Source organism: Patella vulgata, chromosome 6, assembly GCF_932274485.2.
Source record: "Patella vulgata chromosome 6, xgPatVulg1.2, whole genome shotgun sequence".
In the NCBI taxonomy this organism is placed as follows: Eukaryota; Metazoa; Mollusca; class Gastropoda; family Patellidae; genus Patella; species Patella vulgata.
Genome location: NC_065884.2, coordinates 74,000,816 through 74,017,161, shown reverse-complemented (window position 1 = coordinate 74,017,161; position 16,346 = coordinate 74,000,816). Strand labels below are relative to the sequence as shown.

The 16,346-nt window shown below is 34.8% G+C and overlaps 1 protein-coding gene and 1 long non-coding RNA gene across 5 annotated transcripts; one reads left to right on the top strand and one right to left on the bottom strand.

The window, feature by feature from the left end:
• Positions 1-465: 465 nt before the first annotated feature.
• On the top strand, positions 466-2,501 carry LOC126825234 (E3 ubiquitin-protein ligase TRIM33-like). The gene has a single exon (XM_050554800.2). The coding sequence runs from the start codon at positions 780-782 to the stop codon at positions 2,229-2,231; it is 1,452 nt and encodes a 483-aa protein (XP_050410757.2). The 5' UTR covers positions 466-779; the 3' UTR covers positions 2,232-2,501.
• Positions 2,502-4,182: 1,681 nt separating this feature from the next.
• On the bottom strand, positions 4,183-16,072 carry LOC126825368 (uncharacterized). Of its 4 annotated transcripts, none has more exons than XR_008788505.1 (12): positions 15,972-16,072; positions 13,582-13,731; positions 12,840-13,027; positions 11,526-11,690; positions 8,615-8,671; positions 7,685-7,745; positions 7,078-7,110; positions 5,719-5,791; positions 5,504-5,534; positions 5,129-5,244; positions 4,912-4,998; positions 4,183-4,589 (listed from the first exon to the last, which is right to left on the bottom strand). It is a non-coding gene; the product is annotated as an uncharacterized LOC126825368 (long non-coding RNA). The 4 variants fall into 4 exon arrangements; XR_007681928.2 differs by lacking the exon at positions 15,972-16,072 and adding an exon at positions 14,390-15,965; XR_008788506.1 differs by lacking the exon at positions 15,972-16,072 and adding an exon at positions 15,188-15,965.
• Between the last annotated feature and the right edge of the window lie 274 nt (positions 16,073-16,346).

Genomic DNA, 16,346 nt, shown 5'->3' with positions numbered 1-16,346 from the left:
ATAAAAATAACCCTGTATACATATTTGTGTTCATGTACAATAAACCTGGACAACCGAAATTGGTGTTCATGTACAAGACAACCTGACAGTTGGAATTAGAATCTAGTAGAGTGATCTATAACGTGGATGATGACTAAAGAGAATGAAATGTGGTTTTGTTGTCTTAGTTATCTAGTAGACTGTTTACCCGCAAGACTGCAGTAAACTCTAGTGTTTTAATCGTTTTGACTTTCTGAGAAATTGTAGCAAGTTAATATATGTTGACACTGACACCCTGACGTATAAATGTAGATATTATCTGGTTTGCTCGACGAATTTACATTGATGTTGATTGAAACAAAACATTATGTATGACTGACCGGGGAAGTAGAAATATCTCAAATACCCCTTGTATACAGTCCAATACCACATGTATATCTCACGTATACAGTTTGTTTACGTATTAACTGTCGTAGTTTAATATCACGTGATTGATGACCTCGGGGTCAAGGCAGGATAAAGTGTTCGAGGTGACTCGTGACGTCCATGTTGACTAGAGAGAAGAAGTTGTTGTATTGTTGTGTCAGTGATCTAGTAGACTAGTTACCTGTAAGACTGTAAACTATACAGTTCTAATAGTTTTGATTTTTATACCGTGTTTTATATTGGACTAACTGATTCATTCTGTATTTTATACAACCCGTGGAACAGTAAGACTGTAAACTACACTGTCGTATGTTATATCTGACTACTGATTGATTCTGTAGTTTTATCCTGTTTCAACTCGTATTGTATTCAACATGGCTAAACAGACAGATAAAGACGTGTGCATGATTTGTTTACATGACTTTGAAACACCGATTTTGATAGATTGTCAACATACTTTTTGTTTCATCTGTTTAGAAGATTATGTGAACAAAACCTCTACTAAAGACCAGTTCCAATGTCCATTATGTCGGTGTCTTATAGACGGGGGTATACAGCGTTTTAAACCTAAACTAAACATTGATGACAATTCTACTATTCCACAATGCGATGTATGTACTGAAGATACATGTCAATATTTTTGTCGAGACTGTGATCAATATTTATGTAAATCATGTAAAACCATGCATGATAAGTTAAAATCTTGTAAAGACCATGTTGTTTGTCGATATGATGAAAAACAAGTCTGTCAACAATCAAACGAACCAATGAAGGAAAAGACAACAGCCACTTCCGTCACACATCCGAAAGATTTCTGTCCAAACCATGAAGATGAGACAGTAAAAATTTACTGTAAAGATTGTTCACTAGCCGTGTGTTTCAACTGTTTCGTGACCAATCATAACGGACATAATTTTTTAGATTTACAGAAGGAGGATGTCAGACAAAATATCAGACAAGACTTAAAAACGCTGAATGAAGATTTAGAAAAACAAATTACCAATTTTCAGAAACATTATGATAATTTGAATAGTAAATTGATTGAAGTAAACAACTGTAACAAATCAGAGTGTGACAAAGTAGATGCACAGGTGGATAAAATCTGCTCCGAATTTCGTAAAATTGGCGAAAATATTAAAAAGGAAATGCAGAAATCTAGTGAACAAGAAGAATCCAAATTTGGGAAATTAATGGAGGACATTAAAAGACTAACCGAAGATTTAAAAGCTAGTGTTAAATATTCAGTGAATGTTTTAGAAGATTCGTCTGTTGTTCAAGTTCTACAAAGATTACCTAAAGTTAGACAGGAGAAAGATGAAAGTTGTTGTAGAAAATTGGATATACCTGATGTAAGATATTCAACATTTCAAGTAGCAGAGATAGATAAAACTTTGTTAACTAATCAACTTGGTAAAATTGTAAGTTGTCATCAGAATATGTTTGAAGATGTTTTTAATGTGGATACTGTGGATACTGTGAGAGGTCGTATGTATAATGGTAAACAACATGTAGTTTCAGGTTTTACATGGAGTATCTTTGTTGGTGTGGGTAAACACTCATCATCATTATATGTTGACTTATACCTGAATGACGTAGAAGATAAAAGTATTACGTCATGTAATGTTGACGTCACATATAAAGTTATAAATAAAACAGATGATAGACAATCTGTAGTTAAACAATGTAATTGGACTGTTAAACCTGGTAGTTCTACCTGTGTTACTCATCGTATTGACTGGAAGAGACTCAGTAATCCTGTCAGTGGATTTATTGATGATCATAGAAACTTTACAATTCAAACAACAATTAATAAAATAACTAACTAACATTGTACGAGATTAATAATTAGGTTACTGTTATTCTGATTAAAACTATTAACTTATGACCAATGTTCCTTTACAATTAAAGTAATAAATAATAATTGAACTTCTATCTGAATTATGTTTAGATAATCTACTCATTATCATGCAAGGGAGATAACCTGTTTTCTCGCGGACTCCGCAATATTCAATGCTATTAGTTGACCCAAATGTTTTCAATATATATTGATGACTCATGTAACCAAAGCTAGAAAATAAATTCAATTTTAAAATCGATTCGGCCTCTATCGCTCACCCTTTAATGCAAGGGAAAAGTTCGGGAAAAAACTCTACCCACGTGCAACACTGAGAAAATGGGGTCAAGTGACTGTACTCATGAGTATCGTTATAAATTCCAGTTTGTCCACAGTTAATACTTATTCTGATAAATACTACATGAACGTAACGTATTAAACACCAAAAACACTTCAATGTATTCCAGGCGTGTGGGTTTTTTGACCAGTATAACACCCATGACGTCATAGTTTGGGGCCTAAAAATGGCGGTTGAAAGTGTAAATGACGTTTCGTGAATAAATATTCCTGGTAGTGTTTCGTTTGATTGAACCTAATCCCATTGACCAAAAATTATGATTGGTCAATACTGGGACCAACAACCAGTACAATTTCTGTCCCAAATTATGATTGGTCAATACTGGGACCAACAACCAGTACAATTTCTGTCCGACATTATGATTGGTTAATACTGGGACCAACAACCAGTACAATTTGTGTCCCAAATTATGATTGGTTAATACTGGGACCAACAACCAGTACAATTTGTGTCCCAAATTATGATTGGTCAATACTGGGACCAACAACCAGTACAATTTCTGTCCCACATTATGATTGGTTAATACTGGGACCAACAACCAGTACAATTTGTGTCCCAAATTATGATTGGTTAATACTGGGACCAACAACCAGTACAATTTCTGTCCCAAATTATGATTGGTCAATACTGGGACCAACAACCAGTACAATTTCTGTCCCAAATTATGATTGGTCAATACTGGGACCAACAACCAGTACAGTAAAAAAAATAAATCGGGATTCTCCAGGGAATAGAAACCACACCAATTGACTCAATGACAGATCTTCACGTGCAAGTGTTAAACCACAGGACCACCCAACCCTGACCCTACAATTTATTATAATGGAGTCAATATTTCTTCATTATTCAAGTTACACACGGCTGAAAAGTTTGTTTATTTGGTTGTAATTTGGTCTATTTGAAGACAAACAAAATGAAATGAAATTGGGTTTAACGTCCTACAGTTCTGCTCCGAACTGGGCTAATGAAGACGGGCATACACCCACCATACAGTGTGCTATGAGGGAAATTTTGCCCGGGCAGAGGCGCTACGGCATACTCTTATATCGAATTCCAACTGTCAAGGGATCTTTTATGTGCACGCCAATGTGTACACGGGATATCATTTTTTCGTCCAATCCAAACTACTTGACAACTATCCTTGTCAGGCCCTCTGGCTTGCATCAGTGACATGGGGGAACCACGCCGGAAAATATGGAAGAACTTTCTCGGCCAATGCTGGGATCGAACACCCTACCTCCAGGCTAGCGAGCCAGTGTCTTACCCACTTAGCCACCGTGATTCCCAATTGAAGACAAACACATAAAATGGTAATGCTGATGTCAACCGCCGTGATCCCACTGGTTTATAGCTCACACAATCAACTTGGCAAAACATGAACAGAAACTGATCATCATCGAACTTAGTCAAGGTATGGATTTAATAGAACTATTAATCAAGTCTCCACACCATTATCAAACTTAGTCAAGGTATGGATATAATTGAACTAATTATACTCCAGCAGGTATAAAATTAATTATCTCTACTTAGCCTAAGCAGAAACAACTAATCACAAACATTCACCTAATAAACAACAACAAGTTGGGACATTCAACATGGCGTCTTAGATACAAACAAACAAACATGTTAATACAATATATTCTATTATATTAGCAGTAGTATATTCATGTGATATATACAATATTAGGTTATGTTTAATACACAACATTATGCCTGTATTATATACAAATTATACAATTAATACACAACATTATGTCTGAATCGTAAACAATGGCTACCTCCTATTATTACAGTTGTTCTCTCAAATTTCAGTATCAAGCACATTAGAAACTGATTGAAATGTCTGATAAATAAACCAGATACAAACAGTTATGTACTATTCTGTCTGATAAATAAGTCTACAAAACACTGAACAAATCTTCAGGATCTATATTAGATACATTAGAATTATTAGAACTACTTTTACTCATCCGACCTCGACCACCATCATAGCTAAAAATATAAAATAAAATATATATATTATATGAATTATATGAAAGATTGACATTAAATAATATAAAATGGGGTTTAACGTCCTACTGTTCTGCTCCGACAGGGCTAATGTAGATTGTAGCACAAATTAGAAATTTGCTCGATTCTGATTGTTCGAAAAGTGTAGTTGGGTGGTCTAGTACAACCAGGGATTCGAAACCACGCCAGTTGACTCAATGACAGACCTTATGTTACAACATGCAAATGCGAACCATTATAAATTACCCCTCATTGGATGTATTTCTAGTTATTTTAGATAAATTATGTTTATAACAGTAATTACCTCTCATTGGACGTATTTCTAGTTATTTTAGGTAAAATAGGTTTACTTGGTGTCGCTGTTCTTACACTTCCTCTCTTTCTAGCTGACCTTAAAAATACAACATAATAACCATAATATTCACATATAGTTACCATAACAACCATCTGACTCAACACTGAAACCCTAGTGTATGAGTAATCTATCTGTTTAGTTAAACCCTACTGTGTATAAATTCTACCTTTTAACTATCGTAGAAGATGATGATGTAATCTCGTCATCCCCTAAATCTAACGATGAATCTAGATCACCAGTTTTACGGCCCACATTCTTTCTCTGACGTTCAGGTGGTGGCGTCTAAAATAAATAAATAATATCACTTTATATAGTACTTTGAATAGGTTTTCATCATTCAATAAATATTGATTATTGATATCATGTAATATTCAAAAATAAACAGAATACTGAAAGGGAAGTAACTCTATTAGTAAGTGCAGGAGGACCACACTACACGCAAAACAAAAATCTACAAGATAAACCTGCAGACAAGACAGAAAATAGACATTGCACCATATAAGCAAACATCAAATCCAGTGAATGATTTTATATAACCTACCTCTTCCTCATCTGTATTTTCTTCTTTATCGCTAGAAAATAAAAACAATGGTGATCAAACACAGACTCTACAAAATCTAAATTTTATCAAATAATGGGACTACTGCTGGCTTTCAGTAACAAATCATCAATATTGTAGGTGTTCAATAATTAAGGTCTATTTATGTAGCCAGGTACATGTAATGGCCAGGTGTTCAATAATTAAGGTTTATTTACCTTTCTTCTTTATTTGTTTCAACCCGTTATTCTCTGTTTTGTCTACCATTTCGAGTAGAATTCAACTGTGACACTGTAAAATGTAAAATATAATCTTATCATCTTCAATTCTATTTTTATATTTTTTAAACCAATGTGTTTATACATGTCTCATACATGTTTTGTTTGCTATGTCTGTGTTCTGCTGTGCAGTTTTCCTGAACAGCCTATTAAAAGCAGACGAAACAAATCAGAATACTTTCAAAAGAATATTTTTTTTCTGGTAATGTTAATACCAGACTGGCTAATGCAGTTGGCAGGTCATACGACCACTGGTTAATACCAGTTATCATGCTATTGTTCACAATTGATACCAGAATGGCTGTCCTACAGTTATATCATGCTATTGTTCACAATTGATATTATTTTTCCTTTTGTACCAAAGAACCAGACAAATCTACCCTTGGGCACCTCAACCCTTTTTACCTTGTTAAAGATTTCAGTACTATAGACCAAACACAAAAATTATTTTTCTAAGATACTGCTACATCATTTAAAGAGAGCCTACCACCTGTTTTAATTTTAAATAAAGAACAATACAAATGGTCTCATTAATTATCGCATCAAATTGTTTTCTCCGGGTAAACTTGAATGGAAATGCATAAACATTGTAGGCTCAATTACCAAGTAAGCATCCCTGATAAATGTTATTGACAATAATACTGGATAATCATACATTTAACAACATGTATCAGATATTTAGGAAGGAATATATTGTTTTTGTATGACCTGATGATCAAGGGTGAAATAAACAGTATAAAGGGTGAGTTTTAGGTCACTAGGTCTGTTATTAAGTCAAGAGACATGAATACCAAATGTTAGTCTCAATATGATCAAGTCAGGGAGTACTTTAGATCACTAGGCCTGTTATTAAGTCAAGAGGCATGAATAATCTCAGGGTTTTTCTGCAGGTCCTTTGGTTTCCTCCTGTTGTTAAACAAACAGGTGAATTATTAACATGAGAGCACCATATGTTAGTCTCAACATGATCTAGTCAGTGTTAAGTTGATGTTAGTCTCAACATGACCTAGTCAGTGTTAAGTTGATGTTAGTCTCAACATGACCTAGTCAGTGTTAAGTTGATGTTAGTCTCAACATGACCTTATACATGAGCAAGTTTCCAAAAGAATAAGAAATACAGATTTTAATTCCTTCATTTATACCCTCAGAAATAAAATGGGGTTTAACATCCTACTTTAACAGGAGACCTCCAGGTAAACGAGCCAACGTTTCACCCACTGAGCCACCGTGGCTCCCCATGTATATGCTGGGTGTGAAATAAAGATTTAGTCATCATAAATAAAACGGAATAAGTGTTACCTGATGTTCCATCATCTTTCTCATTATCATCACCTGTAATAACACATCAAATATAGCACGAGTTAGTGAGCGCTTGATGTATATGTTGATAAACTTGATCGTGCAACAGTTTCTGACTTAAAAACCACGGAAAAAAACTAGGGCAGTGGATAATCCAATAATTTATTGGGCTTCGATATTTGTAATAAACAGTCAGCGATTAAAGACAGCATCGTCTTGTATATGCAATGAATTCTCCTCCGGCTTCGCACCTGTTGCTAGGTACCGAGACAGCTAAGTCACTTGACACAACAATGACCTCTTTTGATCAATTTTTTATAGCAGGGGTATTCCCTGACAATTACAATGTTTTGAGAAGGATTTGAAGCAAAATTATAATAAATTAATTGATTTGAATATGTTTTTAAAAGTAATATAAAAATATTTTTTAACTGAAAATAATTATATGTAATATAAAAATCATTCATATTTGAGTCAAACTCATAAATCTAATAACAACTTGAGTCATATTAAAATATTCCCTGTAAACAAATTATTATACCATATGTTAATTGTGAAATGATCTTGTTAGTTTCAAGTGGATGTTAAACCCTAAAGTCTCTCTTACCTGAACCATTTTCTTTTAAATTTCTTATTTTTTCTTTTTTACTATTTAATATGGCCACAAACTAAAAATAAAAGATATTTATGTAGATGATAATAATTAACCGGGAGATCCTGACTTTGATCTTGGTGTTTGTCGAGAAGGTTTCTTGAGATTTTCCAGGATGCTTTCCTCATGTCACTGGTTCAGTAAGGAAAAGGATGAAAACTGGTGGTCCATTGAGTACGAGATGGTGTCCACATTAAAGAAGATCCAACAACTCGAACTTGATCAAGAGTAGGCAGAAACTACACTGTCCTGTAAAAATTACCATCACTAGAAGGCTTGATTTTGCTTTAACTCTGTAATCTTATCAAGTCTTTCACGTAATACCCTGCATATTTCATCATTAATTGTAGGTCGCCATGTCTGATTTGAGTGTTTATGTGTCCCGACCTCCGATTGCACAACGCTACTGTTCATGTGTGTGCAGTAAAGGGAGATAATGGCTAGATGTTGTAAAACTTGCAGTCATTGCTTCAGGAACATGGTGCTGTCCAGTCAAAATTTCTGTCCATTAAACCAATTTTCCTCCTTCAATAACCCGTGGTACAGGAACGTTAGACAGTAAACCATTTTTAGTTTTATTCTAACCCTAACCCTCAATAACCCGTGGTACAGGAACGTTGGACGGTAAACCTTATTTAGTTTTATTCTAACCCTAACCCTCAATAACACGTGGTACAGGAACGTTAGACGGTAAACCATTTTTAGTTTTATTCTAACCCTAACCCTCAATAACACGTGGTACAGGAATGTTAGACAGTAAACCTTATTTAGTTTTATTTAATAAAATATTTAAAACTAAAATTAAGAATCAGATTTTCTTATTGTGTCTTTTATTACACAAATACAAATGATAAATCATTCATACTTGGATGACATGTTATTTACCTTTGAAAATAAATCTTTTTCCATTTCTTCTTTTGCAGCAATATATTTTTCTAGCCTCTATAAAAGAAAAGTTGAAATTGGAAACAAACCTACAGAGCTGTTATTTTTTGACCTTGGGAAGAATTGTCATATGGTTAAAAAATATTTCAATAATTCACTTGCACGTAAGTGTCTTTAATAGAGGGAGGAAACCAGAGGTCTCAGGGAAAACCAACGAGGTTGACAGGCAACTCTACACCTTAACGTGAAAATATTTAAAAATTACTGATTCACGAAACATGTCTAAAAACATGTAGAATGGACTAAACAGGCCCAAACGACTGCCATTCAATTTGGACTATTCAAGTATTTCACCAAACATAAATGATTAGAAATTTCAAAATAATTTTTTTCAATTTTCACTCATCCTAGGTATCCTCAGTGGTATCATTCCGTTCTACTCCACCATACCCTGGGTTCATTCACGGGGGAGACACAGTCAGTATCATCAATGGTATCATTCCGTTCTACTCCACCATACCCTGGGTTCATTCACGGGGGAGACAGTCAGTATCATCAGTGGTATCATTCCGTTCTACTCCAGCATACTCTGGGTTCATTCACGGGGGAGACACGGTCAAATTATCTGCCCTTGATACTTGTGCTATTTTTATCGACCAATCGAGTGGGTGAAGGGAATGTAAATCTTTTAGAGAGCTATCTTCTGGGTAGAAAACAGTGTATTTTAGTTAATTGCAAATCGTCGTCTGAATCTGTTTTGTCATCTGGGGTTCCCCAAGGTTCTGTTCTTGGTCCGATTTTATTTACCCTCTATACGTCACCATTAGGAGATATTGTCAGAAAATATGGTCTCAGCCTTCATTTGTATTTGATGATACTCAATTATATATTTCATTTACACCTAACTGTCCATCTTCTTTCAATTTATCAAAATTGCAACTTGAGAACTGTATTAGTGAAATTAGAAAATGGATGTCAAAGAACTTTCTAAAATTGAATGATGATAAAACCGAATATTTGTTATTAGGCTCAAGGCATCAATTAAGTAAATCTGCACAAGATAACCCCCCTGTTGTAATTGGTAATTGTGATATATTTTCATCTTATTCTGCTCGTAATATTGGCCCTATCTTTGATAGTTTTATGCTTATGGGAGCTCAAGTAAATAATATTTGTAAATTGTGCTATTTTAATATTAGAAATATAGGTAAAATACGTAAATGTGTAACTGTAGAGGCCACTAAGTCAATTGTTAATTCTCTGGTCACTTCTCGATTAGATAACTTTAATTCACTTTTAGTTGGTTTACCTTTAAAGCTTATAGATAAATTACAAAAAGTACAGAATACTGCGGCTAGACTTGTTACTTTAACTAAGAAATGTGACCACATAACTCCTGTTTTATATAATTTACACTGGTTACCTGTTAAATATCGAATTGATTTTAAGATTTTATTACTTACTTTTAAATGTTTAAATAATTTAGCTCCTGTTTACCTCTCAGATCTTTTAGAACTTTATACACCTGGCTGAACATTACGTACATCAGATAAACTACTTTTAAAGCCCAAAACTGTTCAACTAGTCTCCTATGGTGAGCGCTCTTTTAGTTATCAAGCACCTGTTTTATGGAATAATCTACCATTTAGTTTAAGATGTTTTACATCTCTGTATTCTTTTAAAAAACAACTTAAAACACATTTATTTAATCAGGCTTTTAACTGACTCTGTATACAATCGTTAACATGCCCATAATCTTGTTGTTTATGTGTGATTTACATTGTCACTTTGTAAAGTGCCCCTGAACATGTTATATGAAAGGGTGCACTATAAATATGCTGTAATAATAATAATAATAATAAACAATGACGCTATGACTCGTATGTAAACTGTTTTTTGATTGGTTCAGAGTATAATGAAGTAGAATGAAACCCAGGGTATTGTGTGGAGTAGAATGGAGGGTATTGTGTGGAGTAGATATCACTGGGGATACAGAAGATGATTTTCACTATACGTACACACATATTACATTAATATCTGCTTTTTGGAACCGGGGGATCACGTGGCTAAATGGGTAAGACGCTGGCTCGCTAGTCTGGAGGTCGGGTGTTCAATCCCTGCATTGGCCGAGAAAGTTTATCCAGATTTTCCAGCGGGGTTCCCCCTTGTCAATGATGCAGGACGGAGGGCCTGACAAGGACAGCTGTCTAGTCCTTCAGATGAGACGAAAAACCGAGGTCCCGTGTATATATTGGAATGCACGTAAAAGATCCTCTGGCAGTTGGAATTCGATATAAGAGTAGGTGATAGTGCCGCTGCCCGGGCAAAATTTCCCTCATAGCACACTGTATGGCGTATGCCCGTCTTCATTAGCCCAGTATAGGAGCAGAACAGTAGGACATTAAACCCCATTTCATTTCATTTCATTTCTGCTTTTAGAACCATTTTCAACTATTTTAAGCTTCCAAAGAATAGTCGAGCCATACACACTTTAAACAAATAGATTATTATTATCTTATGAGGTGGGAAAATATTACAGCCATCACTTTGAGACAATATTACCCAAAGGCTTCACAATTAACGGCTTGGAACAGTTGCTCATGCTTGGTGAGGGTTCGCACTGCTCTTGTATATATATATATATATATATATATTTATTTATGTTGATACATGCCTGATAACGACTTGTGAAATCTTGTTGAAACGTCACAGTGAAATAAACCATAGTAATTGTTATTTGAGACAGTACTACATTGTAATCATCTAAAACGACAACGCTCGATCTTGGTCGCTAACGATTAAATAAACAGATTATTATCTTATAAAGGTGCGTAAATATTACAGTAATATCAAATATATTTTAAATACTACAGTAATATCAAATATATTTTAAATACTACAGTGTCATCACCTTTAACGCCATCATCCGTTCTTGTGACAGTCTGTTATTATCTGTTTCTAGCTGTTTAAGTTGATGTTGATCTCGTTCACTGTTGACTACGCTATGATTTAATATCGTACATATACCAGTCCCTGGGTCATCTTTTAACATTAGAGTTATACATCCTAACTGAAACTATAGAACATATACCAGTCACTATAAACCTATACCAGTCACTATAGAACATATACCAGTCACTTTAAACATATACCAGTCACTATAAAACATATACCAGTCACTATAAACATATACCAGTCACTATAAAACATATACCAGTCACTATAGAACATATACCAGTCAGTATAAACATATACCAGTCACTATAAACATATATCAGTCACTATAAACATATACCAGTCGCTATAAACCTATACCAGTCACTATAACCCTGCTCTACCGTACTGAAACTATATTGTATATACATTATTAATATAATAAACTCCAGGAAGTCAAGAATTGTGGGAAATACCACTCCTCCTAATGCCTGCAACAAGATCTTAATATCTGTAAACTATTTAAATACAATTCGATCCCTGCATTGGCCGAGAAAGTTCATCCAGATTTTCCGGCGTGTTCCCCCCTTGTCAATGATTACAGGACGGAGGGCCTGACAAGGACAGCCGTCTAGTCGTTCGTATGGGACGAAAAACCGAGGTCCTGTATACACATTGGTGTGCACGTAAAATATCTCTTGACAGTTGGAATTCGATATAAGAGTAGGTCGTAGTGCCGATGTCCGGGCCAAATTTCCCTCATAGTACACTGTATGGCGTATGCCTGTCTTCATTAGCCCAGTTCGGAGCAGAACAGTAAGACGTTAAACCCATTTCATTTCATTCCCTTGAGAGCGTCCACAAGATTTTTCAAAGTGATCAAGAGCATAACTCTGACAGTAATTATCGGAAATCGTTGAAAATAAATAGGATTCTTCATCTCATGACCATAAACACTGTGTAGGAATTACTTTAGCCTCTAGAAGGTCCACAAGTAAATATGGACGCTGGACGGACAGAGGTGACGACAATATTTGACCATATTTCAATCGGATATTAACATTAACCTTGAGAGCGTCCACAAGATTTTTCAGAGATCAAGGGGCATAACTCTGGCAATAATTATTTAAAATCTTTGAAAATCAATATAATTCTTCGTCTCATGACCATAAACACTGTGCATGAATTACTTTAGCCTCTCGAAGGTCTACAAGTAATTATGGACGCTGGACAGACGGAGGTGACGACAATATTTCAATGTGGGCGTATAAAAAGTGAACAAACAATTTACCTTAATATCATCTGAGGTGACATGTTTCTTCCACACCAATTCAGCTGTATCATCATTTTTAATTTTAACACTGTATTCAAAATTCACTTCATTATCATCTTTGATGAAGGCTTTTTCAGTTTGATTAAAATACGAGGTAAAATCCATTTTTAACCTTTTACGCTGTTTGTCCATATTATCAGCTGAAACTATAATAAAATGGAATTTATAGATACATTGTCACGAAAGTATTTATCCTGTGGTTATTTCCAATAAAAGCAGGGCAAATTTGGTTTATATGAAAGGTATAGACCCACAATCTTACTAGAAAAATACTGGATTACCCCAAAAATACCCATGGGGCAAGAACTGGGCAAAAATGTCAGGGTTTCACTAACTGGCAACCCGATTGTTGTCTGCCAGCTTATTGTGTGCTAGCTTGACTCCGGGAGCGGTTGTAATTTTTGATCAAATAGTTAGGTGGTGTTGGGAACATTGAGGGGTGTAATAAGGCCAAGAAGAGGGAGGGTCAGCTGGTATGTAGGATGGTTGTAATAAGACCTAGAAGAGGGATGGCCAGTCGGTAAATCGCTCAGGGGCGGAGGGTGCCCATAAATATATATTTAATTCTTTTTAACGTCGGCATGACCGGTACTCCTGCTGCTGAATAGGAAGTGGGGGTTAGTTGAACATAACTATTTTGTATACAAGTCCCTATATCCCCCATGTATACAAGTCCCTATATCCCCCATGTATAACTTACAAGTTCCTGTCCATGTTGATTGTCCATCCGTTAGTAACAAGTTAAAACCATCTTCTTTATCCACTGGTATCGTCGTTAACAGAAAAAACTGCTGACTTCCATCGGTTGTAATCTTTGAAAGAACCTTTTTACTCATGCTTTTATTTTACACTAAAACAGATTTTGTGGATATTTATCACAAAGCTAATATTAATGGAGTAGCTATCATGGATATTTATTAAAAAATTAAAATGAATAGGGTTGATATCAACGCGTGAGTTTGGGGGATTGATTGATGTCATGTCAGTAATCAGGCCTACTATGTCATTATTAGGTAGGCCTACATCGACCTGGCTAATATAGACCAAAGTTCTTTTCCGGGAACAAAATAGTATAACTGAAACCTTCATCTGTTGGCTTGAGACCAGAACAGGATACACTGGGCAAAACAGATAATGTGCATGGGCTAGTATACGTAAGGCCAGGGTTAGGGTTAGGTTTGGTGCTAGCGCTAGCCCTGTTTACATCTCGTGACCTTTGACCAAACTTGAAGTTGGCCTTATCAAATAGATCTAATGCATGTGCATGTTAACATGGTAAGAGTTATCTCCTCCTTTCTACCAAATTTCACCCAAACGAAATTACGTAGCTAATTAATTTTCACACTTTTTGATATTTAACAAAATTAACCTAATACTCATATAAAATTTAACTTAAAGAACAAATTTGATATCCACATGGAATGAAATTGATTAATATTTTTGGTTCACAAAAGGGTTTATTGTGGAGGTTTTATATTTGACAACAACCAACGTCATTCTACACTCACTGACTCAGGCCATTTAGTTAAATGGTTGTTTCCAGTTGATCTGACTCCAAATCTGACTGGAGAATATCAAAAGCTGGGTTGTGGGTAGGATCGTACCCTGGGAATATAAATGCCGATTTATTTGTGTCTGTACTTTGTGGCTGTACTTTGATACTGACATTGATAAAGAGCGAAGCTCCACAGCCCAGTGCTTGAGCAAATCTCTTTTCCAGTAACACTGGAGCGTAACTAAAACTGTCACCAACAGACTGTCGGTTAAAAAAAAATTCAGACCGGAACCGGACTGGGCAAAACTGGTAACGAGCATGTAAATTTACCAAATCTCACCCAAACGAGATTACGCATCTTATAGAAATATTTCTATGACACGTCTAATCAATGACGTCACATATTTTTGACATCAATGAAAATAATTCTCACAGTTACACTGTTTTGTTCTTTTTTTTTAAAACAAAATTAATTAATCATACAATTTAGATCTAAATTAAAATCAATTCGGAAGATAGGTTGCCACGCAACGAAACTAAGCACACAGCCGCTATATCGTCAGGGCAGTCAACAAGAGTTGTCGCATATTTTTACTCTTTTCGGTAATGAAACATCTATAATGTACATTAAAATCTGATTAACAGTAACAACTCATTAAGTAATTATCAGAAAACCATTAGAATTTGTTTGGTTTTTATAAAGTTCTGCCCCATGCTAATGTTTTGTATCCAAAACTTTTAACATCATGGATTTAGTTGTTCAAGTCATAAAGATTCATTAAAAAATCAATATACTTGTTCATCTCAAGACCTTTTAAACTCTGTGTATCAATCTGAAGTCAATCGGATGATAACTTCAGCCTCTGGAGTGTCACAAGATTTTTCAAAGTGATCACGAGCCATAACTTTGGCAGTAATTGTAATAAATCGTTGAAAATCAATATGATTCTTCATCCCATATCCTCGAACACTGTGCATAAATTTAAAGTCAATCGGATATTAACTTTAGCCTCTAGAGCGTCCACAAGATTTTTCAAAGTGATCAAGGGCCATAACTTTGGCAGTAATTATCAGAAATCGCTGAAAATCAATAGGCTGCTTCATCTCATGACCTTAAACACTGTGTATAAATTTAAAGTCAATCAGATATTAACTTTAACCTCTAGAGCGTCTACAAGATTTTTCAATGTGATCAAGGGCCATAACTCTGGCCATAATTATTAGAAATTGCTGAAAATCAATAAGCTTAGATTTGTCTCATGCCCTTAAACATGACTGTGTATAAATTTAAAGTCAATCGGATATTAACTTTAGCCTCTAGAGCGTCCACAAGATTTTTCAAAGTGATCAAGGGCCATAACTCTTTCAAAAATTATCCGAAATCGCTAAAAATCAATAGGATATTTCGTCTCATGACCTTAAACACATCATCAGAGCCGCTCTACTTCAGGCAATGCCTGTTACTGTTAGGCCTACATATATTATAGCCTATATGTGGATCTTCCGGCATCCACATCAATGAGGCGGGTATCAAAATGGTATTTAAAGAATATATTATTGACACATATAAAAAGTCAATCTATAAAAAAAATAACCCGTTAGCCTCTGTAATTTAATTATTTTACTATATTTGTAAAGTTTGTTGTTTATTTACAAATTTACTCCACTTTTGACAGCCATATTGTAACAAAACGTCAGATTGGTGGATTTAAACGAAACGAAATATAAAAGTATACATCTGCCAGCTTGCAGTCTATTGAAAATAAAAATTTGCAAACTTTTTAGCAATACAAATTTTTTTTTATTCTGACATTTGTTTCAGTGAAATAATTTTTAAAAGGTATAATATTTCTGATATCATTCCGTAGCAGATTAGTTGATAAATTTTTGATTTAGGTTAAATTTAATACTGGTTAAGGAAGCCTAAGTAAATGGCTATGAATATAAATGACTCAAAGATCGCGTCTCTT

Bases quoted from the DNA above. Each gene is read 5' to 3' on its own strand.
- LOC126825234 (XM_050554800.2), top strand. From the start codon at position 780: ATGGCTAAACAGACAGATAAAGACGTGTGCATGATTTGTTTACATGAC.